This window comes from Carlito syrichta, unplaced genomic scaffold, assembly GCF_000164805.1.
Source record: "Carlito syrichta isolate Samal-C Ts95f unplaced genomic scaffold, Tarsius_syrichta-2.0.1 Scaffold147091, whole genome shotgun sequence".
Classification (NCBI taxonomy): domain Eukaryota; kingdom Metazoa; phylum Chordata; class Mammalia; order Primates; family Tarsiidae; genus Carlito; species Carlito syrichta.
Genome location: NW_007091187.1, coordinates 281,138 through 308,328, shown reverse-complemented (window position 1 = coordinate 308,328; position 27,191 = coordinate 281,138). Strand labels below are relative to the sequence as shown.

Genomic DNA, 27,191 nt, shown 5'->3' with positions numbered 1-27,191 from the left:
ATATTTTTAAAGAGTTTCTTAGGCAGTGTACAAGGAGCCACTGGTGGTGAAGCAATTCTAGATCCAGGACACCTCTTCCTTGTTAATTCCAAGGCCACGTATTTGGCAGGGTAAATGAGAGGTACCTAAAGCAGAGATTTCAGTTTTCCCTGTTACTAGGCTACCTGCGTTAAAAACTAGTCTAAAGGTTCTGGCTCAACTATTAGATTAAACTTGGTGGCACTTCTCCTTTGGTAATACTTATTTTCTAGTATTCATTCAGTGATATTTGAGTACTTACCAAGTGCCAGGCACTATTTTAGGAGCTTGGGATATAACAGTGAATGAATCGATCAAATAGGTGAGTCCCCTGACAAAATTCTGATGAGGGAACTCAAATAAATGACCAAAATTAATTTCATAGAGCTGTGATATAATAGTGTGACTAGGGGAAAGAGAAGAGAGAGGGGAATGATGCTACTTTAAATTTTGTAATCACAGAAGGTCTCTAAGTAGCTGAACACTAAATGATAGAAAAGAACAAGCTATGCAAAAGCATAGGGCACTCCAGGCAGAAGAAACAAGTCTAGAGAGTTGAAACAAGCTTCACATGTGTGAGGAATTGAGAGAAGGCCCCTGAAGATATACTGTGGATTTAGAGAGGTAAACAGGAACCCAGGTAAGAAAATCTTGTAGACCATGATATAGAATTTAGATTTTATTCAAGGAGCAAGACGCAGGCAAGTTGGATTAGTGGGGAGCAATACATATGTATCATGTATCATACTTCTAATAGGTGCCAACTATAGTAGAGAACAAGATAAACAAGGTTCCTGGCCTTTAGTTGCTTACATGTTAGTGGGGTAGACACAGATAACCACCAAATAAATAAAATAATTTCCAGCTGTGATCAAGTTTGTGCTAGACATCTATTTCAGATAGGGTACCTAATGACTTTTCTGAGGAGGTGTCATTTGAGCTGAGACCTGAAGGAGAAGTAACATGATGAGGCATTTAAAATAGATATACTGTAATCACTTGCTTTGTATTTCAAGAAGGGGCCATATATTAGCCTTCAGCTGGTAGGTACTACCATGTGATTGCCCAGACCATACCTCCACACAGTCATACTCTGAGGTATCTGTTAGAGAAAGAAGTCACTTTGTCTGTTGCCAAAAAAAGGACTGTTGAAACTACTACATCCCAATATAACAAGATGAGGTTGTTTGATCCAGTTTTAAATTAACTGGAAAATATACATAGCTTTCATGGAAACTCAAGACATTGTTACTCATTTCAGAATCCAACGATGGCTTCTAAAAAATATCATGTTGGCAGTATTTACTAAAAAATATCATGTTGGCAGTATTTATTGTTTACAATTATTTTCTGATATGCAACTTGAAGTCATTTACTTCAAATTAAAACCATACCATAAACAGATTTATATGAAATACCAACTTACCCTTCTCATGCATAAAATTAAAATAATCTAATTTGGAGTGTCTATTATTAGTGTACTCAAATTGAAGTGTAAGTTGTCACAGCATAACATGATCATGCCATATGCATTTCTTAAAGTGGTAATTATAGAGATTTTTCCCTCAATAGATTTACAATCATTTAATTCTCATGATGGGATATAGAGAAGTGCTTTTTAATGATTTCAGCTAGTTGTTAAAAGATTATTTTTACTTTAAAGGATAGATGGCTTATAGGAAAAACAGTCTTAAAGAGGGCATTCTTACTTTCCTTTCTTACATTCTTATGCTGCTTATATGAGATGAGCGGGTCTCCAACTCTTTGTCTTGGCCTACTGTGCTCCAAACTGCTCTGGTGTCTGTGATAGGCAGATTTGGGGTGTCAGAAAATATACATTCAATTTCTGATCCCCTGTGTAGTTGTAAAACAGTCTCTCTTTATTGTCCTTAGGTCAGAAAGTTATAAAAAATACTTTGTTTTACAGTCAACAAGAATGAGTTTTTATTTGCTGTACTATACTGTGACTTTGTTGAAATTTTCAGTTATATGGAGTATAACCATGTAGGAGAAACTAAAGGAGAAAAAGATATCCTCCTGAAAATGAGTAATTACTATTAGGGAATTGGGAAGGTGCCTCTTTTGTAAGAGCAGATTTTAAATTTGAAGAGCCATCAGAACTCATCCATGATCACTTTGGCAGCATACAATTTATGTCTGACTTATTTTATCATATGAAGAAATAAACCACAGGCTGAGTGCAGTGGCTCATGCCTGTAATCCCAGCACTTTGGGAGGCCAAGGTAGAAGGATTGCTTGAGCCCAGGAGGTCAAGACCAGCCTGGGAATCACAGTATCTCTACAAAAATTCAAAAAATTAGCTGGGTGTAATGGTACACGCCTGTAGTCCCAGCAACTCAGGAGGCTGAGGCAGAAAGATCTTCTGAGCCCAAGAGGTCGAAACTACAGTGAGCAGTGATAGTGCCACTGCACTCCAGCCTGGGTGACAGAGCAAGACCCCACTCAAAAAATTTATATACATTTAAAAACACACACACACATCCTCAGTAGAGGGAAAAAAAAAACCTTGTTTATTTTTTCTGTTAAATCTAAGATCACTTCCTGTCAGAAGTTTTTTTAAAGAGAGATCTTGAAGTATTTTAAAACCCATGAACTGGGCATGGTTTCAGCATCTTAGTGTCTGCCATTCCAAAAGTCAGGAAACTTTAGAGAGCAGTTGAAAATTTTAGGTGTAATAATGACTGTTGAGAATCATAATCAAGAACTAATTTGGTACCTTTAGTTTAAAGAATACGTAGTAACATACCTGTCAGAGCATATTTGGGGTCTCAAAAGTCTAAAATCAAGTGCTGGTTCTGGCCCTCTGCATAACTATGAAAAGTGTATCACACATGGTAGTTTGCAGGATGGAATGTTGTGAAAAAATATGCTTTGATTTTTAAGTGGGTAGGATCTAAAACTGTTGTCTAATTGACTATATTCAAATGATAAACCTTGAGTTAAGTGAGCAACTGGTAATATTCTATAAAAATAAATTCCCCTGCCTCGGTGGCTCAGCCTGTAATCCCGCGCTTTGGGAGGCTGAGGTGAGTGGATTGCCCGAGCCCGCGGGTTCGAGACCCGCCTGGGCAACTTGGTGAGACTTCATCTCTACAATAAATCAAAAATAAGCCGGGCATGGTAGCGCGTACCTGTAATTCCGGCCTACTCGGAAGGCTGAGGCGGAAGAATTACTGGAGCCCAGCAGGTCGAGGCTGCGGTGGCCGGGAGTGGCCACTGCACTCCAGTCTGGGTGACAGAGTGAGACTCCAACTGAAAAAAAAAAATTCTAAGCATTTAAGTAAATAAAGCAGCATGCATGATAGAAAATAATATCTCCATAGTAAAAACAGATTATTCATTAGTCTCTTTAAATATTTTAGATTCAGGAATAAGCTTAAGGAAAATTCTTCAAAATTCTGATTTATAGAGAATTAGCATTAATGGCAATAGTTAAGTTTTTCTTTCAGTTATAGTTTTGTAAAACAAAATAAAAAACGTATTTTTCTTAAGCTAGCACTGTTTCTTTCTAACTCAAACACCAATGTTTGTCTTTCACAGGCAGAGAATGACGCTACCCTACATGTATGACCAATGTAAACATATGCTATATGTTTCCTCTGAGTTACAGAGGCTTCAGGTATCTTATGAAGAGTACCTCTGTATGAAAACCTTACTGCTTCTTTCTTCAGGTTGGTAGAACATTTCTGTTCACTTCTAAATATGTCAAAAGCATGAAATATAAACGTCTAGAAAAAAAGGTTTAATATATGTACATAGTACCGATAATTATACCAAGTGTACTATTATTTCCTAGTAAGCAGACAATTTTCACAAATATAAAATTTTGGAAAGTCACAGTGATACCAAGATGAATAAGACAAATATGTGTAGCAGAAATATGTATATGAGCCACACAAGGATCTCTGTTGATCAGAATTATGCAGACTTTTTTCTCCTTCTTTCCTTTGATCTTTGGTAACACTACTATGTAAGACGTGAAAAAAGAAAACAAATAACAGTGATTTTGTTTCTCTGCTGCACTCTTATTTGGTCAAAAGGTTTATTTACGTAATGAGTATTAGCATGTACAAGAAATTATGGGAGAAAAAGATATATCCTAGAAAAGCGTGCCTAATTACTTTGGGGGGATTAATTAACTCAGCATCGAAGTTGTACTATTGGACAGAGACATCATATCTGGAATACAGCAACAAGAGTTTATAAAACAATCTTGAAAGTTTAGAGGAACTGGTATTAAACTTTAGTGAGATTCCTTTCAGCTAGCAAAGACAGAGATGTCCTTCAGTAGGTGGATGGATAAACAAACTCTGGTACATCCAGATGATGGAATATTATTCAGCACTAAAAAGAAATGAGCTACCAAGCCATGAAAACACATGGAGAGACCTTAACTATGTATTGCTAAGTGAAAGAAGCCAATCTGAAAAGTCTACACACTATGATTCCAACTCTATGACATTCTGGAAAAGGCAAAACTATGGAGACAGTAAGATGATCAGTGGTTGCCAGGAGTTAGAAGGAAGGCAAAGATAAATGGACAGAACACAAAGGATTCTTGGGGCAGTGAAAGTACTCTACATGATTTTACAACAGTGAATATATGGTATTATACATTTGTCCAAACTCACAAAATGTCCAACACCAAAAGTAAACCCTAATGTAAGCTGTGGACTTTGGGTGTTAATGATGTGTCAGTGTAGGTTCGTCAGTTGTGACAGATAGCCTCTCTGATGGAGGGTGTTATTAACAAAGGAGGTTGTCCATGTGTGGGCCAGGAGGTATACAGGAAATCTCTGTATCTTCCTTGCAGTTTTGCTTTGAACTTAAAACTGCTCTAAAAAAAATTAAGTCATTTAAAGAAAAAAGGTCTGTGAACCAGTTGGTATTACAAACTTTAGGCCATTCCAGTAAAATGACATACCAAATTAATGTTTTAAAATACTGATTCCATTAGTAACTGTGGTTCCATAGTTGCCAAATAATTGTAACTTATGGATACTGTACATAACTATCTGTTTAACCATTGCATATCTTTTTAATCATTTCCAAAACACACATCAGTCTTAATGCTTACTTAATGCTACTGTCTTTGCTCTATAAAAAGCTATTTTATGTTCATGGATATAAGAATTATTAATATTTCAATCAAAGCAAGAGAAATTAGTTAAAAACCTAGAGGTAAAGTTGATTGCTAGAGACTTGTCTAATGTCACCTGTAGCGGTATTCTTTTTAAAGGAATAAGCTTGACATTATTTGCATAAAGTTCTGATCATGACTTTGATACCATCAAGGTATAATCAGTGCCCAAATACTAACACACCTATTTGTAAAAACTAATGGTGTAAATTTTATACATACCAGACTCACTAAGCTAGTATGTATTTATTTCATTGTAGACAGTAAGAGAAGCCATATTGAACTAGTACATATCACAGGTTTTTTGTTGTTTTCTTTTGTTTTTTAAGAATAGAGTCACAAAACTAGAAATACATACCTTAAGATATAGACTTCTACTTTGATAGACTACCAGAATAGGTACCATAATCTCCCATCAAAAATGCCAGACTGAAAAAAAATAAGAAGTGAGGGCAGGAACCCACAGAGTTAGGGTGCACTCTGAAGCTAGCTTCTATTTGAAGGCATTTGCAGAATCTGGTAAATTGATACATTTAGTAAGCATGAAGATAAAGGATAGATATACAAGTGAAATTGAAAAAGTAGTGGATGAATCTAAAAGTAGATTAGACCAATTTGAAGAGACTTGAACCGAAACATGTATCTGAAGAAATCAAAATACAATTTTTAAAATATGTACATGTATATTTGTGTATATATACCACAAGGAAAAGAAAGTACAACAACTGAAAATCACAAGAAAACTGCAACAAAGCTATAAAATCAGTGGCTTTTCTTAGATCCATCAGAGCCTTGAGGTCAGTGGACAAACCATCACCTCAACATCTGGAGAAACAGACAAATACGGAGAAGCACAACCAAGATCAGCTTACTGAGAATAGAAGCCAGTAAAGCCAGTAACTGATCGAAAGACTGGTAATTTTGATGAATTGGTGGAGGCTGAGTGAGGAGTAGTTTGAGAGTAGCATCCCTTCTTGATAAAAACCCTCAAACACATAGGCATAGAAGGAACATACCTCAAAATAGTAAGCCATCTATGATAAACCCACAGCTAACATATTACTTAGACAGAAACTGAAAACATTTCCCCTGAAAACTGAAACAAGACAAGGCTGCCCACTCTCACCCCTCTTGTTCAACATTATGTTAGATAGACGTTCTAGCTAGAGCAATTAGACAAGAGAAGGAAATCAGGGGTATCCAAATAGGAAAAGAGGAAGATAAGTTACCCACCATTGTTGATGATATGATCCTTTACCTCAAAAACCTAAGAGAATCTGTCAAAAAACCTGCTTTCACTGATAGAGGACTTTGGCAGAGTCTCAGGGTACAAAATAAATGTGCAAAAGATAGTTGCATTCTTATACACCAATAAGCAGAGAACCAAATAAATAGTGCGATCCCAGTCACAATAGCCACACAAAAAAATGAAATACCTCAGCATCTTCCTAACCAGAAAAGTGAGAGACCTTTACAATAAAAACTAGAAAACACTGCTCAAAGAAATCCAAGGAGACACAAACAAATGGAAAAACATTCCATGCTCATGGATTGGAAGAATCAACATTGTTAAGATGTCCAACCTACCAAAGGCAATCTACAGATGCAACACAATACCCATTAAATTATCAACATCATTTTTCTCAGGCCTGGAAATGACAATACAAAAATTCATATGAAAACATAAACGACTATGAGCAGCCAAAACAATCCTCAGAAAAAGAAACAAAGTGGGAGGTATCACACTTCCAGACTTTAAACTTTACTATAAGGCTACAGTAATCAAATAGTCTGGTATTGGTACAGGAATAGCCATATGGACCAATGGAACAGAATAGAGATTCCAGAAGCAAAACCTCAATTTCTCAACCAACTCATCTTTAACAAAGCCTCCACCAACAACCATTGAAGAGAGAAGAACCTATTCAGTAAATGGTGCTGGCAAAACTGACTGGCCACATGCAGAAGATTGAAACAGGACGCCTACCCATCATCATACACAAAAGTCAACTCTAAATGGATCAAAGACCTAAACGTAAAACCTCAAACTATAAGAACCTTAGAAAATGCAGGAGACACCCTTATGGAAATTGGAACTGGCAACCAAGTGGGACCATCTGAAAAGCTTCTGCAAAGCAAAAGAAACCACCAAGCGAGTAGGGAGACAGCCCACAGAATGGGAAGAGATATTTGCCAACTGTGTATCTGACAAAAAGCCTAACATCCAGAATATACAAGGAACTCAAAGGTGCCAAAAGGAAAAAAACTGCCCCCTTAAAAAATGGACAAAAGACATGAATAGACTCTTCTCTAAAGAAGATATACAGGCAGCCAACAGACACATGAAAAAGTGCTCAGCCTCACTAATCATCAGAGAAGTGCAAATTACAACCACATTAGCATAGCACCTAACCCCAGTAAGAATGCCCACCATTAATTAAACAACAGATTCTGACAAGGATGCAGAGAAAAGGGAACACTTCTGCACTGCTGGTGGGAATGGAAGCTTGTGCAACCGCTTTGGAAAACAATGTGGTGATTTCTAAAAGAACTAGACAGTCACCTTCCATGTGACCCAGCAATCCCCCAACTGGGAATATACCTGGAGAAACTCAGATCATTCTACAAAAAAGATACTTGCACACATATTTTTGTCGCAGCTCTAGTCACAGTAGCAAAAACATGGGACCAACCGTACTGCCCATTGAAACTGGACTGGATTTTTAAAAAGTGGTACATATACACAATAGAATATTACACAGCCATAACGAAGGACAAACATATGGACTTCACAGCAACTTGGATGGATTAGAATCTTTCATACTCAGTGATCTATCACAGAAAAGAGAACAGACTACCACAAAGTGAACCCTGAACATTTACTATAATAGTATAAGAAAGGAAAAGGCAGTAGCAGGATACTGCCGGGATCGGGGTGAGGGACACAACATCAATAAAGGTACCTGATCTCAGCCGGGCTCAGAGGCTCAGCCTGTAATCCTGCGCCTTTGGGAGGCTGAGCTGAGTGAATTGCCTGAGTCCGCAGGTTCGAGACCCGCCTGGGCAGTGAGACCTCATCTCTACAATAAATCAAAAAATCAGCCGGGCGTGGTAGCACATGCCTGTAATTCCAGCTACTCGGATGGCTGAGGTGGAAGGATCGCCAGAGCCCAGCAGGTCGAGGCTGCGGTGGCCGGGAGCGTCCACTGCACTCCAGTCTTGGCGACAGAGTGAGACTCCAACTCAAAAAAAAAAAAAAAAAAAAAGGTACCTGATCTCAAACCAGGCAAAGCAGGGACCAAAGTGTACCTGTACCATGACCACTTATACACCTAACCCTGAATTGTGCCCCACATCTTTAAAATAATTAATTAATAAAATTCCTGGCAACCAAGTCTTGGAGGAGTTCTCTGCAAATTCTTGGGCTTAACCCAGAAAAGTTATAATCTCCAGGAACTCCACCAAGTTCTCAAGGAGAAGATGTGAGAAAAATTCCCTTATTCTGGTAGGGTAAAAGTAAATATTTGGAAATACATAGAGAATGTTCTTCATAACAAAGGCCTTCCCTCTAAGGGAAGGGTCTCATGTGGCCAGGGAAAAGGGCAAATAGAGGATTCCAGCTCCTCTAGCCTTCCTGTCTCTTGTAGGGGGGTGGGAGAGAGAAAAAAAGACTAAGAAGCATTTCTAAAGGTCACAGCCCAGGGATTCAGGCCCACTAAAAAAACTGAGATTTAAACATAAAGATTATAAAACACTTCGCATCCCCTACACCTTACCATCATATAAATAGGGCTCCAGTATAATAACAGTGGATTACAACTGAGAGAGCTGCAAGACACAATCTGTTTAAGGGAGTCTTAGGGAAACCCAAAGACAAAAATAAAATAAAATAAAACAAAGTAGCCAGGTTCAGTGGCTCAGCCTGTAATCCCAGCACTTTGGGAGGTTTAGGTGAGTGGATTGCCTGAACCCGCGGGTTTGAGACCTACCTGGGCAACTTGGCGAGACCTCATCTCTACAATAAATCAAAAATAAGCTGAGCATGGTAGCGTGCACCTGTAGTTCCAGCTACTTGGAAAGCTGAGGCAGAAGGATTGCCAGAGCCCAGCAGGTCAAGGCCACTACACTCCAGTCTGACTGACAGAGTGAGACTCCAACTCAAAAAAAAAAAAAGAAAGAAAGAAAAAAACAAAGAAATGGAAACCTCTGGTACCCGTAGCCACTGCAAACATTAAGCACAGCCCAGGTACTAGCCAGATTAACATGAAACCTCACACTAGCAGTCTAGAAGTCTAAGTACCTCAGCTCTGCTAAGTCATATGCAACTTTCAACAAAAAATTACAAAGCATGCTAAAAGGCAAGAAAAAACGTACAGTTTGAAGAGACAAAACAAGCATCAGAACCAGTCATCAGATTGGATACAAATATTGGAATTATCAGATAGAACACAAATATAGGAAATTTAAAATAACTTATCTGTTAAAGGCACCAATGCAAAAAGTAGACATCATGAAAGAATAGATAAGCAAAAAGGTGGCAACTCTAAAAAAGAATGCTAAGGAATGCTCTGAGGAGATGCTAGGAATTAAAAATACTGTAATGGAAATGGGAAATGATGTTAATAGGCTCAATAGACTGGGCACAACCAAGGAAAGTGTCTGTGTGAACCTGAAGATAGGTCAATAGGAACTTCCCAGAGTGAAAAAAGGGAACAATATTCAATAACTCTAGAGAACAATTACAAAAGGTATAACATAAAAGGAATGGGAATACTAGAAGGAGAAGAAAATGAGAAAGAAACAGACTTATTTTGAAGTAATAATAGCTGAGAATTTTCTAAAATTAATGGATCTAGGAACCTCAAAGACCACCAAACAGGATAAATGCCCAAAATATCTACACCCAAGCGTATATTAATTAAACCACAGAAAACCACAAGCAGAGAGAAAATCTTTAAAGAAGCCAGAGGAAAAAAACAGCTTACATATTATTTACAGCAGACTTCTCATCTGAAATCATGCATACAAGAGTAAAGTGAAATATTTAGTGTTGAAAGAACACTGCCAACCTAGACTAGTGTATTCAGCAAAATTATCCTTCATAAATGAAGAAATAAAGACTTTCTCAGACAAAAACTGAGGGAATTTGTCACCATTAGTCTTTGCCTTACATAAAATGTTAAGGAAAATTAGGTGTCAGAAACATGACTCTACATAAAGAAAGGAAGAGCATTAGAGAAGAAATACATGAAGGTAAAATGTTTCATCTGTCTTCTTAATCTAATAGTTAACTGTTTAAAAGAATATATTGAATAATTAAAATATAAACAGATGAGTGAAATGACAGCAATGTTATAAGGGATGGGAATGAGGTATTGGGACTACTTTATTATAAAGTCCCTGCACCACCTAGAATTTGAAATGGAATGTAGATTAGTTGTAAATATATTGCAAGCTCTAAGATAACCAGCTGACAAGGGAGAAAACAGAATCATATGGAATACTCAATGAAAATGGCTCAAAAAACAGTGTACAAAGAAAAGTACACTGAATACAAAACAGTTACAAACATGATAGATATTAATCTAACTATATATAAACAGTCATTTTAAATTTGAATGGTCTAAAATACACCAATAGTCTATTTTTTAAAATGAAGGTAAGGCTAGGCTCGGTGGCTCAGCCTGTAATCCTAGCACTTTGGGAGGCCGAGGCAAGTGGATTGCCTGAGCCTGCAGGTTTGACACCAGCCCAGGCAACCTGGTGAGGCCTCATCTCTACCATAAATCAAAAATTAGCTGGGCATGGTAGTGCATGCCTGTAGTTCGAGCTACTTGGAAGGCTGAAGTGGAAGGATCGCTGGAGCCCAGCAGGTCGACACTGGGGTAGCCATGAGTGTGCCACTGCACTCCAGCCAGGGCAACAGAGTGAGACTCCAACTCAAAAAAATAAAATGAAGGTGAAAATAAAGTTTACCACCACAGACCCTAACTTAAAAAAATTAAAGGATATGCTTAGGCTAAAGGAAAATAAGTCCATCTTTAAGAAGGCAATCCCCTTGGTTCCCCTCCCACTACAGGAACTTTATTGTCCTCTCAATAAATCCTGCTTTCTAAAAAAAAAAAGAAAAAAAAAATAGAAGGACTAAAGAACAAAGAAAGTGGTAGATTTATAGATGTATTTAAACTAACATTTACTGTATGTATAAAACAACAGTAGTAAATAATGTTTGGGAAGGTTAAAAAATAGAATTGAAGTACACAATAATTACATATAAGTCCATTGGGGAGTTTGGTAAGTTAAGAATGAATGTTTAAATTTCAAGGATGACAACTAGAAATAGAGTATGCAAAAGGTGCCAAACCACTGGCAGGGAAGAGAGGAAGAATATAAGAAAACCCAAAAGAAAGAAAAGTATGAGGGTGAAAACCCATAAACAAGGGTATGATAAGAGGAAGTAACAGATAAGGTGCATAAGGGACAGTATGCAAAGAAACTCACATATATCAGTAACTTTATTAAATGTAGAGATAGACTCAAGGCACCAAGGCAGATTGAAAAACTTAAGTTTTTTTAAAAATACTACTTTATGGTATTTACAAGAGATATAGCTAAATAAAGATATTGAAAGTCTCGAGTAAAGGGATTTACCATACATAGTATAACCCAACAGATGGCAAACTTTTTCTGTAAAGGACCAGATGAATGTTTTCAGCTTTGCATGGTCTCTCACCACTCAACTATGTGGCATGAGCACAGTCACTGACCATACTTAAACAGAACAGATATGGCTCTGTTCCAACAAAAATTTACTTACAGGCCAGGCTCAGTAGCTCAGCCTGTAATCCCAGCACTTTGGGAGGCTGAGGCGAGTGGATTACCTGAGCCCACGGGTTCCAGACCAGCCTGGGCAACTTGGCCAGACCTCGTCTCTACAATAAATAAAAAATTAGCCAGGTGTGGTAGCACATGCCTATAGTTCTGGCTACTTGGAAGGCTGAGGTGAAGGATCACCAGAGCCCAGTCGATCAATGCTGGAGTGGCTGTGAGTGTGCCAGTGCACTCCAGCCTGGATGACAGAGTGAGACTCCAGCTCAAAAACAAAACTTTACTTACAAATACAGACTATGGGTGGATTTGGCCCACAGGTCATAATTTGCAGGCCTCTATTTTAACCAAAAAACAAAACAAAACAAAAAACTGAAGCAGCTACATTATTACCAAGTAGACTTAAGGCAAAAAGCCAGTTCTGTGTATAAGATACTCATTACATAAAGCATTATATTCACCAGGAAAATCTTATAAATATAGTAAGACTTTACCATACCTGTCTCATAAATTAGTAAATCAAGCAGCCAAAAAGTCAGTAAAGATATGGACATACATACATTTCATTTCTCTTGGGTAAATATTGAGGTGTAAGATTGTTGGAACATAGATTAAGTGTATGTTTATTTTTTAAACTGCCAAACTTTTCCACAATTGCTGTAACATTCACCAGAACCATATGAGACTTAAGATAGGCTCCATATCCTCCTCAACACTTGGTGTTGTCAGTTTCTATCATTCTAATGATTAAAGATGTGAAGCATCTTTTCACAGGCTATTAGCCATCTGTATTTCTTCTTTGGTGCTATAGTTCTGAATCTTTTGCCCACTTTTCATTGAAAAGTTATCTTATTATTATAAGAATTCTTCCTATTTTGGGATATAAGTCCTTTATTAAATATACGTTTTGTAAATGTTTTCTTTCAGTGAGTTGTGTTTACATTTTCTTAACAGTCTTTCAAAGAGCAAAGTTTATAGTTTTGATGAAAGCCAATGTGTCCATTTTTTTCTTTTATGATTCACAATCTTTGAATACTAACAATTTTTTGCCAGTGTTAAAAAAGATTTTTTACTTTCAGCTCATTTGAGTTCCTCGTAGATCCTGGATTTTAGGCCTTTGTCAGATACACAATTAGCAAATATTTTTCCCCATTCTGTGTGTTGACTCCATGCTCTCTTGATGGTTTCTTTTGCTGTGAAAAGCTTTACAGTTTGATGAGGTCCCACTGGTCTGTCTTATCTTTTATGGCATATGCTTTTGGGGATTTAATCAAGAATTGGTTTCCTACTCCGATGTGCATAAGGGTGTCCCCTGAGTTTTCTTCGATTCTTATAGTTTGAGTTAAAGGAACTAGAAATTGACCTTCTATACGATCCAGCATTCTCTTCCTGGGAATATACCTAGAGGAACACAAACTGTTCTACAAAAAAAGACACCTACACACATAATGTATATTGCTGCAGTATTCACAATAGTTAAAAACATGGAACCAACCCTTAAGCCCATTGAAAGTAGACTGGATAAAGATAATGTGGTATATATACATGATGAAATATAATGTAGTCATAAAGAAGGACAAAATCAGAAACTTCCCAGCAAATTGGATGGAATTGGAGACAATCAGTCTTAGTGCTCTATCACAGAAACAAAAACCAAATACTACATGTTCTCACTCATAAGTGGGACTTGGACATTAATCACAAAAGCTTAAGGGAGGGATAGTTGCAGGACACTGCCAGGGAAGGGGGGAAGCAAGTAACAACACAAAACGTGCCTGATTCTAAACCAGGGAAAGTGAAGCGCAAACTTCACCTGCATATACATTACCTATGTACCTAATCCTGACTTGTACCCCACACCTTTATGATAAAATAAAGTTTTTTTAAAAAGATTTTTTTTTTTACTATGTTTTCTTCAAGAAATTTTGTAGTTTCTGCTCATATGCTTAAGTGTATTATCTATTTCATGTTAACTCTTTGTATGATGCAAGGTGTGGGGCGAGATCCTTTTTTTTTTTTCCCTGAATCTATATCAGTTGCTACAGAACTAGACTGTCCTTTCCCTACTGAGTTACTTTGCAATTCTGTAGAAAATCAATTGTTTGTATAATGTATGGGCCTACTTCCATATTCTTCTTTTGCAATGATCTACACATCTATATTTATGCTGATAACATGCTGTCTTGATTACTATAGCATTACAATAAATCTTGAAGTCAGGTAATATGAATCCTCCAACTGTTGTTCTTTTCCAAAGTGGTGTTTTGGATATTCTAGTTTCTTTGCATTTCCACATATGTTTTGCCATCAGCTTAACAGTCTCTACATATCAAAAAAAGTCTGCTGGAATTTTCATTAGGATAGCATTAAATCTATAGATCCATTCGAAAATAATTAACATCTTAATTTTGAGTCTTCTGATCCATGAACATGATGATGTCTTTTCATGTAATTCGGCCTTCTTTAATTGCTTTCACCAATTTTTAAATAATTTTCAGTATACAGGTCTCATATATAGTTTGTAAAATGTATCCCTAAGTATTTTATGATTTTTGATGCTAATCAAATGGAATTTTAAACTTTCCGGTTTCCAGTTGTTGAAGGGGTAGGACTTGCAGCTATGAAGGAATAGAGAAGTCATCAAATCTTCTTTCTAAAAATTAACTATACACAGAGCAGCAGGGTTCCACAAATATTCTTCAATAAAGGGACAGTCAGCAAATATTTTACTCTTCATGGACCATACAGTCCCTGTTGTAGCCTTCAGTTCTGTTATTGTAACACAAAAGTAGCTATATATAATATGTAAATGAATATATGTACAATATCTAAATGCCTGTGTTCCAAAACAATTCTTTTTGCAAAACCAGGCAGATGGCTTGAAAAGGCTTGTGATCTAGTTTGCTGACTAGATCATAGTATATAATCTTTTTTATATATGTTTTAGATTTGGTTTGTTAATATCTAGTAATACTTTAAATAATCATTTTTATATCTGTTTTATAGCTATATCTGTTTTATAGCTTTCTTGTGATATCTTTTCCAGGCTTTGTTATCAGGGTAATACTTGGCTTTTTAAAATGTATTCTCTATTTTCTTAAAGACTTTGTATAGTATTGATTTTATTTATTATTCAAATGTTTGATAGTCTTACACCAGTGATGTCATCTGGGTCTGGTCTTTATAGATTTTTAATTACTAATTCAACTTACTTACTTGTTACAGATATATTCAGAATTTCTATTTCTCCTTGACTTAGTTTTTTAATTTGTGTCTTTCTGTGAATTGGTCGATTTGTCTGAATTGTCTAACTTAAGCATAAAGTTGTTTATAATATCCTTTAAATTTTGTAGAATCCACAGTGGTACCACCTCTTTCATTCTAAATTTTGGTAATTTGTGTCTCCTTTTTTTCGTGGCCAGTCTAGTTAAAGGTTTATCAATTTTGTTAATCTTTTCAAAGAACAAATTTTCAATTTCACTGATTTTTTTTCTAATGTTTTTCTGTTTCCTGCATCATTGATTTTCACTCTGATTATTATTATTTATTTTCTTCTGCTTGCTTTGGATTTACTCCTCTTTATCTAGTTTAAGGTAGACGCTTCCATTTTTAGTTGGGGACTTGCTTTTATTCATATATATATGGGAATCCAAAAACACAGAATGTATAAAAAGTTGTGTATTCTTACATGTTTAAACTTCAGCCTTCAAAGCACTCTCCATCTGATGCAGCACACCTATTGAGACTCTTTTTCCACTGCTCAAAACAGTTTTCGAACTCAACAATTTTGATGCCTTCTAGTGCTTCTGTGGTTTTTGTTTCACCTCTTCCACATCGGCAAAATGTTTCCCTTGGAGGACTTTTTTCATTTGGGGAAACAAAAAGTCACTCTGGATGAGACGGGGTGGATAGGGAGAGTGGGGCAGGAGGATCATGCCATTTTGGGTCAAAAGCTGCTGAACACTCAGAGCAATGAGGGCAGGTGCTTTGTCATGGTGGAAGAACCAGTCACCTGTTGGCCACAAAGAAATTCACTAAAGCCGAATGCAGCCTCTCACAATAACACCAGCTGGCACACTGATGCCAGCCAAGGGTTCCTAGAACACTTGCAGGGGAAGCCTATACTACAAGAGGCCCATTTTCCCAAAAATAACTCTGGGTTTTTGGGAGATAGATAGATAGATAGATAGATAGATAGATAGATAGATAGATAGATAGATAGATAGATAGATAGATTTTATATAGAGATATATCTTTATATATATATAATTTTTTAAGCTGAAATTTTTCCTCCATGTTCTACTTTAGCCACATACTTTAAATTTTTATGTATTTTCATTTCATTCAATTCACTATATTTTGTATCTTCCTGTGTAATTTTTTTACTCATTATTTATAATTATAATTGTAATTATAATTGTTTAATTTCAACTCTTTGGGGATTTCACACATTTCCTCCTGTTTATTTCTAATTTAATTCCATTGAGATAGAAGATACTTTGAATGATTCTGACCTATTTAAATTTTCTAAGACTTTTTTATGCCTTTGCATATGGTCTATCCTGGGTATTCCATGAGCACTTGAAAAAAATATATTCTGCTATTGTTGACTAGACTTTTATAAATGGCAGGTCAAGTTGATTTGTTCCAAGTTTTCTGTGCCTTTGCTGATTTTCTCTCTAGTTCTAGAATCCCACTAGAATGCATAAGGATTCCACTTTACCTGCATCCTTGTCGGTGCTTGGTATTGTCTTTTTATTATTCACTATCCTAGAATGCACTGTCCATATTCTTCCAATGCCCATGCTCATAGCAAAAAACAATGAAATTTTTGTCTTATGCATTTTTGCATCAAAATGATCATATAGTTTTTCATTTTTAGTATCTTAAAATGATGAAATATATAATTTTATCTTAAAATGTTTGATCAGCCTTGCATTCCTGGGATACACAACTTGATCACTGATATAGTATTATTTTTATATGTAGCTGAATTCAGTGTACTAAAATTTTGCTAGGTATTTTTGCATCTAAATCCATGAGGACTGTAATTCTATAGCTTTTTTATAATGTGTTTGTGTGGTTTTGTGATAATTTGGTATTATTTCTTCCCTAAGTGTCTGGTAAAATTCACCAGTAAGCCATCTTGGTTTGGAGCCTTTTCTATAGTAAGATTTTCAAGTAAAAGTCCATCAATTTTTTTTCTGGCTATTCATTTATTCTTGAGTGAGCTTTGTTGGAGAGAGAGAGAGAGAGAGAGAGAGAGAGAGTGTGTGTGTGTGTGTGTGGTGTGTGTGTGTTATGTATAGATGAAGGAAGTTGTTTCATTTAAATGTTACAAAGTTCATAAAGTTATTCACAATATCCCCTTAGTATCATCCTAATGGCTCTAGAATCTATAGTGCTAGCCCCTTTCATTCATTCCTGACATGGTACTTCCAGTATTCTTGCTTTTGCTTCCTTATCAGTCTGGCTAAAGGTTTTTCAGTTTTACTGATATTTTCATAGAACCACCATTGTATTGATTTTCTTTGTCGTACATATTCTTAGTTATTGATTTATACTCTTTTTCATCTTTCCATTTTGTGCCTAATTTGCTTACTAGTTTTTCATTTTCTTTACTAGTTTTTAAGGTGGAAGTTTATATAATTGAGATCTTTACTAATAACAGCTTTTTTTGCCATATGTTTTTCAAGCACTGCATCCCATATTTTGATATGTTATATTTCTATTCAATTCTTCTTTTGATTTCTTCTTTAGTCCATGGATTACTTAAAAGTATGTTGTTACATTCCAAACATTTGTGGAATTTTTTTCAGATATATGTTATTGGCTCCCATTTTAATTTCATTTTTGTCAGAGAGCATTCTTTGTATGACTTAATCCTCCTGGACTTATTCAGACTTATTTTACATCCTATATTATAATTAATTGATAAGTGTTCTAGGTACACTTGAGAAATAATGCTGTTCTTCCCAGTAATTTTTTTTTTTTGAGAGTTGTTCTTGTATGACCTCATGGGATTTCACCTTAAGTATGCACAAATTTATATTCAGCCAAAGATTCCAGGGGATTTCTGCACTGCCAAAGACTGTAAATTTCTAGAAGGCTTTCTTTGTATACTTTCTTCTTTTCCTGTACTGTGACCCACAAATGCTAGCTACTTGGGCCTTCCCAACCTTTAATCTCTTTCTCCTCAACCCAGCAAAATTGCTGGACTCTGGGTTCCTTTCCTACACTGCAAGATGATCATTACTTTCGAACAAAAATGCCTAGGATTAAGGCATCTTTTTCCTGACCAGGTATGGTTTATCTGGTTTGTTTCCCTTTTTCCAGGGACCATAATCATGCACTGCTTTTTGCCCAGTAACTGAAATTAGTTGTCCAGTTTTTATAGCAGGAGGGAAACTGCAGACTATACTTACTCCATACAGCCAGAAGTAGATGTAATGCTAGTGGTTTTAACATTTTAAAAGTTGGGGGGAAAAATGTCATTAGCCCAGAAATTTGAGATGGATGAAGTTCTTTTAAATATAGACATTGAATAGGGCTTTACCATAATTAATTTTAGAATTAGGACTTACCAGCAGGGAAAAAATTATAAATAAGCAATTGCAATTTTAAAATTTTGCAATAATTATATTTTCTATAATAATGTATAAAATTAACCCATTGTTAACATGGTATACCTTTATCACTCCTGATTAAAGGGTCTTCATTTTTGCTTTAATACTGACATCTTAGAAGTGTCAGGGAATGCTTTATGGTATAAAAATATTGTCAAAATATTGGTCTAATTCTAAGCATATTCCAGTGAAAAATAGGAGGAAATAGAGGCTCAAGAAGGTTAAACTCAAGTCTACATGACAAGTAAGAAATAAAGACTTTTCAAAACTCCTAAGAGCCACTGCTTTTCCTCTATCCCAGCATTTTCTAAAATGTTCGCAGCAGTAAAGTTTAGAAAACAATGTTTTCCTCATTGGAGAGTACAAAATAATATCTCTGAGAAGTTCTGAAATTCAAGAAATCTATCTTTGTATTCAACATTTAGATTTTCTTACATTTTGACCTTTTTCCCCCCTCTAACCATTGTTAACACAGAACCAGAGAAATGCAGTACTTTTACAAAAGTCATCATCTCTGCAAGATTAAGTGAAAACATGATTAACCCTCTGTTCACTGTCCTTACTAATACCAATTTTTGAGTGATATACAAAAAATTGATTTTATACCAATTTTACAATCCAGAATTCATGGGCTACTTTCAGTATTTTGAAGTATATATAGAAAGGCAGATATTGGCTCCCTAGTAAGGAATATCTATAAACTACATTAAAAAATCATGTTCTTTTTAGATTGAAATATCAACTCAATATGTTAATACATTTAAAAATGTATTGCATGCTGACCTTGAAGTTCTAATTAACTGGTGATATCACAGATATTCTAAGATGTAACTGGTGAAATAAACACAGTTGTTAAGCCTTCAGTCTCAATACTAGAATTAAGCTCAAATGCAGAATGACAGCTAAAATTACCTAAATAATCGCTGTATTATTTCATCTGCTCTTCAAAATAGCTTTGTGAATTAGGGAGGAAGTTACCATCACCAGTTCCATTTTATAGATAAGAAACCAAGTAATTTACTCAAGGTTAAATCTTCCAATTCTCTATTATCCCATATTCTCTCTTGGGTATAGTTTCATAATACTGTGAAAATCCTTATATTTTAGAATACATTAAGAGTATAAAGACAACATAAGTCCTGAAGTGGGCTATTGTAAACAACTGTTTTGCTTGTATGAAAGGTTCAAGCAAGAAAATCCTTGAATTGACTCCATCTTAACCTTTTAGTTCCTAAGGATGGTTTGAAGAGCCAAGAGCTGTTTGATGAAATTAGAATGACCTACATCAAAGAGCTGGGAAAAGCCATTGTCAAGAGAGAAGGAAACTCCAGTCAAAACTGGCAGCGGTTTTATCAACTGACAAAACTCTTGGACTCTATGCATGAAGTAAGTGTCGAACATAAAGCCAAATACAAGGAGGACCCCCCAAAAGCCCGGAATTTATTTATTTATTTAAAATTGTGTATTTATTCTTACATGTTTGCACCTTAGTCACCTTCAAAGTACTCTGTTTGATGTAATACACTCATCCAGATGCTTTTTCCACTGCTCAGAACAGTTTTGAACTTGTCAATGTGGATGCCTTCTAGTGCATCTGCTGTTTTTTGTTTCACCTTTTCCACATCAGCAAAACGTTTCCCTTTGAGGGCTTCGTGTATCCAGGGAAACAAAAAAAGTTGCTCAGGGCAAGATCGGGTGAATAGGGAGGGTGGGGAATCCAGGTCATTCTGGTTTGGGTCAAAAACTGCAGAACAATCAGCACAGTATGGGTAGGTGCATTCATGAATCACCCACCTTGAAATGGGCAAACATGTTGGAAAAAATCTCCAAAATGAAATTCACTGAAGCTGAACACGGTCTCTCACAACAATGCTAGCGAGTATACTGATGCTAATAGGGTCCTAGAACACCTACCTAGAGGGGGGAAACCTGTACTATAAGAGGCCCATCCTCCAAAAAGATAATTCTGGGTTTTTTTAGCGGGTGTCCCCCCTTGTATAAAAAGAATTTTCTAGGATATAAAATATGTTTTGATTAGTGTATATAATTATAATTAAATACCAGTTTTTTTAACCAGTTTGTGATGTTGCTGATAGTTTGAGTTCATTTTGTGTACTTCAGTTTTGCAGATGTTTTTCCTAAGCCAGTTGTATTCTTTCATCTAGTCATGTGCATATAAAATCATCATGTTATTGCACAATTTAATAGCACTATTTTTAAAAAGGTAGAATTCCCTGTTTTTTGTAATTAATTCACTAAGTTAAATAATCCCTTAAGTTGGTATGATTAATCCATCACATATTACAGTACCGCAGTTATTCATAAAATACTTCATTCCATATAATTCTACTTGTAATTAAAGGAATTTAAAATGTGTTTTGGGTCAGGTGTGGTGGCTCCCAGTATAGCACTTTGGGAGGTGGAGGTGAGAGGATTGTCTGAGGCCAGGGGTTCAAGACCAGCCTGGGAAACTTGGCAAGACCTCATCTCTACAATAAATCAAATAATTAGCCGGGTGTGGTGGTGTACCTGTGGTTCAAGCTACTTGGAAGCCTGAGGTGGAAGGATCACTTGAGCCCAGCAGGTGATATGGAAATTATATAGGTAATTTTAGCTGTGAGCATGCCATTGCATTCCAACCTGGGCAACAGAGTGAGATTCCAACTCTAAAAAATAAATGTCTTTGGTACTTAAGTGCTTATTTTATTTAACTGTTTTTTACCTGGGGAATTCCAGTAGAGACTGATGTATTCTAGGTTAGATTTTTTTTTTTTTTTTTTTTCAAATAGAGGACAACAAACATGAGATGTTTCCACTTACCGGTTTTGAAGCCTAATCGTTACTATCTTTTCTCTTGCAGGTGGTAGAAAGTCTCCTTACCTATTGCTTCCAAACATTTTTGGATAAGACTATGAGTATTGAATTCCCAGAGATGTTAGCTGAAATCATCACCAATCAGATACCAAAATATTCAAATGGAAATATCAAAAAACTTCTGTTTCATCAAAAGTGACTGCCTTAATAAGAAAGGTTGCCTTAAAGAAAGTTGAATTTATAGCTTTTATTGTACAAACTATCGATTTGTCCTGTAGAGGTTTTGTTCTATTTTTTTTTCTTTTTGTCTGTTTTTGTTTTGTTTGAAATACGCACTACATGTGGTTTATAGAGGGCCAAGACTTGGCAACAAAAACAGTTGAGTCATCACTATTCAGTGATGGGAAAGTATACAGTGAAATTCATTAGTTGGTGTATCCCAGAAATTAGAAAAAAATCAAGTGGAGGTAATCTCCACTGTCAGAGAAGGATGGCACCTAAACCACCAGTGCCCAAAGTCTTTGTGATGAACTTTCTGCTCATACTTTCACAGTTGGCTGGATAAAATTTTCTAGACTTTTTGTTGGTGTATTTTCCCCTGTATAGTTAGGATAGCATTTTTGATTTATGCATGGAAACCTGAAAAAAGTTTACAAGTGTATATCAGAAAAGGGAAGTTGTGCCTTTTATAGCTATTACTGTCTGGTTTTAACAATTTCCTTTATATTCAGTAAACTATGCTTGCTCATTTTTTCTTACATAATTTTTGTATTCAAGTTATTGTATAGCTGTTTAAGATGGGCAGCTAGTTCATAGCTTTCCTAAGTAAACTCTAAACGTTAATCTTCTGTGTGAAAATGGGTTGGTGCTTCTAACCTGATGGCCCTTAGCTATCAGACGACCATAAAAATTGACTCAAATCTCCAGTATTCTTGTCAAAAAAAAAAAAGCTCATATTTTGTATATATCTGCTTCAGTGGAGAAATATATAGGTTGTGCAAATTAACTGTCCTAACTGGTATAGAGCACCTGGTCCAGTGACCTGCTGAGTAAACTGTGGATGATGGTTGCAAAAGACTAATTTTTTAAATAAGAATAATACTAACAAGAGGCCCTGTTTATACCAAATTCCCTATCTCTGCAATGATTAGATGGCAAGAAAAGCTGGTAAACTAATGTCTTTGGGGACCTTTTGAAGTAGTCTATGTAACTTCTTAAAAGTTATGATTCCAGATAACCAGTTGTAACACACCGAGAGACTTAATCAGAGCAAGTAATTCTTTTCACTAAACTCTACTCAAGCGAAATCTCTAAAATGGTAAAAGTGGCTAGACACCCATTTTCACATTCCCATCTGTCACCAATTGGTCAGTCTTTCCTGGTGGTACAGGAAAGCTCAGCTACTGATTTTTGTGATTTAAAACTGTATGTTAGACATCCATGTTTGTAAAACTACAAATCCCTACGTGTGCCATAGAGTTTAACACAAGTCCTGTGAATTTCTTCACTGTTGAAATTATTGTTTTAAGCAAAATAGAAGCTGTAGTAGCCCTTTCTGTGTGCACCTTTCCAAGTTTCTGTAAACTCAAAACTTAACATATTTACTAAGCCACAAGAAATCTGATTTCTATTCATGGTGGCCAAATTATTTGTGTAGTAGAAAACTCAAAATCTAACATTAAAAATATGAAACTTCTAATATATTTTTATATTTAGTTATAGTTTCAGATATATATCATATTGGTATTCACTAATCTGGGAAGGGAAGGGCTACTGCAGCTTTACATGCAATTTATTAAAATGATTGTAAAATAGCTTGTATAGTGTAAAATAAGGATGATTTTTAGATGAGATTGTTTTATCATGACATGTTATATATTTTTTGTAGGGGTCAAAGAAATGTTGATGGATAACCTATAAGATTTATAGTTTGTGCAAGCATTCATACAGGCAGCAGTGGTCTCAGAAACCCAACCTGTTTGCTCTAGGGAAAGAGGGAGATAGTGACTGGCCCTGTGTGCAGTGAAGGTTGCTGAGGCTCTAACCCAATCAGATCACAGAGGAAGTAATTGCCTCCCATTCCAACAGTAAGCCTGTCAGCTCAGGTTTATTTCAGTAAATCTTTCCTTGTGCTCAAGTGTGTAAAGAGGAGAAAGAAAGGTGATGTTTACATACTTACAGGCACCGTCTAATAGCGGGTTACTTTCACATACAGCCTCTCCAACAATTTAATGAAAACAGAGGCTTTAGAAGTTTGGCAATAATATGCATTAGAGGTACCAGCAATTGTAAATAGTGCAGAATCTCATAGGTTGCCAATAATACACTAATTCCTTTCTATCCTACAAGAGTTCATTTCCAAATAAAATGAAGACACATTTATGTTTTCTTTGAATGCTTTTTGAATGTTATGTTATTTTCAGTATTTTGGAGAAATTATTTAATAAAAACATAATCATTTGCTTTTTAAATGCTCTCTAAAAGGGAATGTAATGTTTTAAGATGGTTTGTAACCCAGCTGGATGTGAAATTTATGGTGCCTAAGGAATACCACTTGAATATTAATAACAATGACAGTGTTAAGTTTCAAAAGAGCCTCTAAAAAGCAGATTATTATTCATTTATAGAACGTTATATGGTTAAAACCAGAAAGCATTATAACACATTAATCTTAATTTTAGTCCCAACAACCTTGGCACTAAAAAAATAGAGCTCAGCAAAAAAGGATATGTGCACTTTGTTGTCAATAGGAAGTCAACTGACATCCATACAACTATAGGAGGCTTTTCACTAAACAGAAAAAGAAGCTGTGCCCTTTTAGAATACGTGGGAAAGGAGAAAGTTATCTTAATTATGTTTGAGTAGTAGTATGGATTTAAGTAAGAAAAGATAAGGTCTTATTTGAAAGCAACTTCATTTTCTAATATGTGGCATCTTGCCATCCCAAACTATGAAGCTTGTAGTAACTTCAGTGACAGTTGGTGACTCACAAAAAATCCGAAAAAGTATTTTTAATTACTGGTGGAAACAAGTGACCCACTCGTGTTTTCAGGCATTCCTGCGGGACTCTATACAAGCAGAACTGAACAGTTAAAGACATAACCCTTTTGGAGTATATGTACCCCATTGTCTAAAACTATTGGAGGGGAATCTAAAAGAGCACCTGCCTTCTCAAAAACAAAACAAAACAAAAAATTGACCACCCCAAAAGGCAAAGTAACATGATCAGTGTTTCTGAAGTGTTTGATAATCAGCACAGGATGAACTCTGGGCCTGCACATGAAGGACAGCTAGCCTCACTTCAGAGTTGGGGAGAGGGGAGCGGGCAGCTCCAATTTTACTCGTCATATCATTTTAGTTCCCATTTAAATATCCTGAAACTACGTGATCGCAAAATGAACAATAGTATTATACTGTGACCTATCAAAATTCAAGAACCCTGGCAGCCTTCAATGAGATTTCAATCTTGGTTGGTCACCCCAACGACTGTAGCTGTAGATGAATGTTTTTATGTGCCTGGTTTCCATGTTGGAAGGGAAAATAAAAGTGTAAGGAAGACACTTTAAACCACTTTAGATAGAAGTTTCATCATTTTCCAGACTATTTTCAGTCAGCCTGGTCCACCAAGGGTTAGTGACCAGGTTTTCAGGAAAGGACTAGCTTCTCTCTAGAAAATATTTGAAAGATTTTATTTTCTGAAGAAAGGCTGTATGAAAATACCCTCCTCTAATAACTTGCTTAACTACATATAGATTCAAGTGTGTCAATATTCTATTTTGTATATTAAACAAATGCTATATAATGGGGACAAATCTATATTATACTGTGTATGGCATTATTAAGAAGCTTTTTCATTATTTTTTATCACAGTAATTTTAAAATGTGTAAAAATTAAAACCAGTGACTCCTGTTTAAAAATAAAAGTTGTAGTTTTTTATTCATGCTGAATAATAATCTGTAGTTTAAAAAATGTCTTTTTACCTACGCAGTGAAATGTCAGACTATAAAAACTTGTGTGGAAATGTTTAACTTTTATTTTTCATTTAAATTTGCTGTTCTGGTATTACCAAACCACACATTTGTACTGAATTGGCAGTAAATGTTAGTTAGCCATTTACAGCAATGCCAAATATGGAGAAACATAATTAAAAAAATCGCTTTTTCATTATGTGACTTCAATATGCTTTTGTAGAACTTGTGCAGTTCCGATGTTCCTACTTTTTTCCCCCCTTCTTCTAAAAGAGTTATGACTTCAGGAACCTTAATATGATAAAATGGATATTTAAATGTCAATGTAGCAATGTTTGTATGCTAATACACCATAATTTCAAAATAAGCTTAACCCTGTTGCCAAATGTTATCCCATCCATGTCTCAAATGGTTGTGTGCCAATTACTGCAAAGTGTACTAAGGGAAGGAAAAACTCACTCCTGAAGTTGCTCCAAATATAACAGTCTTTATCATGAAAGATGACATTTTACGTAAACAAATATCTAATCAAAATCCTAGTTGACTTATTTTAAAACCAACTATTTCTCCTAGAAAAGGGAAAACCATGAAATAAATATCATAGCAATATTGCACAACATAGAAGATAAAGAGGAGGGGTAAACCAGCTATTCTGTGCAAACTGCTCAGCCTTTTCCAAAACATATTATGTTCAGGTCATATCCATGAATTGGGTGACTTAGGAAATAAACTTGCCTATAAATACTTTTTTCCACAAAAGACCTCCATTACTAAGAAAAAAAAAATTTAAAAACCAAATGTGCCTTACCCATGTTATGTGTATCAAGTATTTGCTACATGTCTATTATATGATAAATATTGAAGACACCATGAATAAGAAAAATACCACTGCTACCCTCAGTCACTTAGACCAGCCGTTCCCAACCTTTTTTTTTTTTTTTTTAAATTGAAGTCTCACTACATCACCCAGGCTGGAGTGCAGTGGCACTCTCACGGCCACCCCTACATCAACCTGCTGGGCTCCGGCAATTCTTTGGCCTCAGCCTTCCAAGTAGTTAGAACTACAGGTGCGTGCTACCACACCCAGTTAATTTTTTTATTATTATTTATTTATTGTAGAGATGGCATCTCACCAAGTTGCCCAGGCTGGTCTCGAACCCCTGGGCTCAGGGAATCCTCTCACAGCTGCCTCCCAAAGCATTGGGCTTACAGGTGTGAGCTGCTGCTCCTGATGCAAATGGGAATTTATTTTTAAAAAAACACCGAGCATCTGGCTCTAGATTCCATGCTTTTACTATTTGAGACATTATTAATGTGCTGCTCCTAACTAAAGCAAATGAACCCATATGGGCATTATGAGTTTGGCCTTTTGACATGCCCTTATTTAATTTAATTCCTTTTGCTGCCATACCCGTTTTGACTTAGACATTTAACGATGAAATAGTAGTCCCCACTTATCTGCTGGGAATATGTTCCAGGATGCCTAGTGGATGCCTGAAACTGCAGATAGTACTGGACCCTGTGTTTTTTCCTATACATACATATCTATGATAAAGTTTAATTCATAAATGAGGCACAGTAAGAGATTAACAACAATAAAATAGAGCAATTATAGCAATATACTCTAATAAAAGTTGAATGTGGTCTCTCAAAATACCTTGTAGCACTGTACTGTGAGTAACTGAAACCACAGAAAGTGAAACTGTGGGTGGGGGAGGGGCCACTGTATTTCCTATTCTTAAAAACATGTCTTGTATCCTGGGGAGGTTGATGGT

The 27,191-nt window shown here is 35.9% G+C and overlaps 1 protein-coding gene across 2 annotated transcripts in view; it reads left to right on the top strand.

The window, feature by feature from the left end:
- Window positions 1-25,615, top strand: part of NR3C1 (nuclear receptor subfamily 3 group C member 1) — a 115,825-nt gene extending 90,210 nt beyond the window's left edge. For both annotated transcript variants that reach the window (XM_008050459.2, XM_021708766.1), the window contains 3 exons: window positions 3,580-3,710; window positions 19,862-20,019; window positions 21,494-25,615. In XM_008050459.2, the coding sequence (XP_008048650.1) occupies window positions 3,580-3,710; window positions 19,862-20,019; window positions 21,494-21,646 (442 nt within the window). In that variant the 3' untranslated portion in view covers window positions 21,647-25,615. The remainder of the gene's footprint in view (window positions 1-3,579; window positions 3,711-19,861; window positions 20,020-21,493) is intronic.
- Window positions 25,616-27,191: the final 1,576 nt, after the last annotated feature.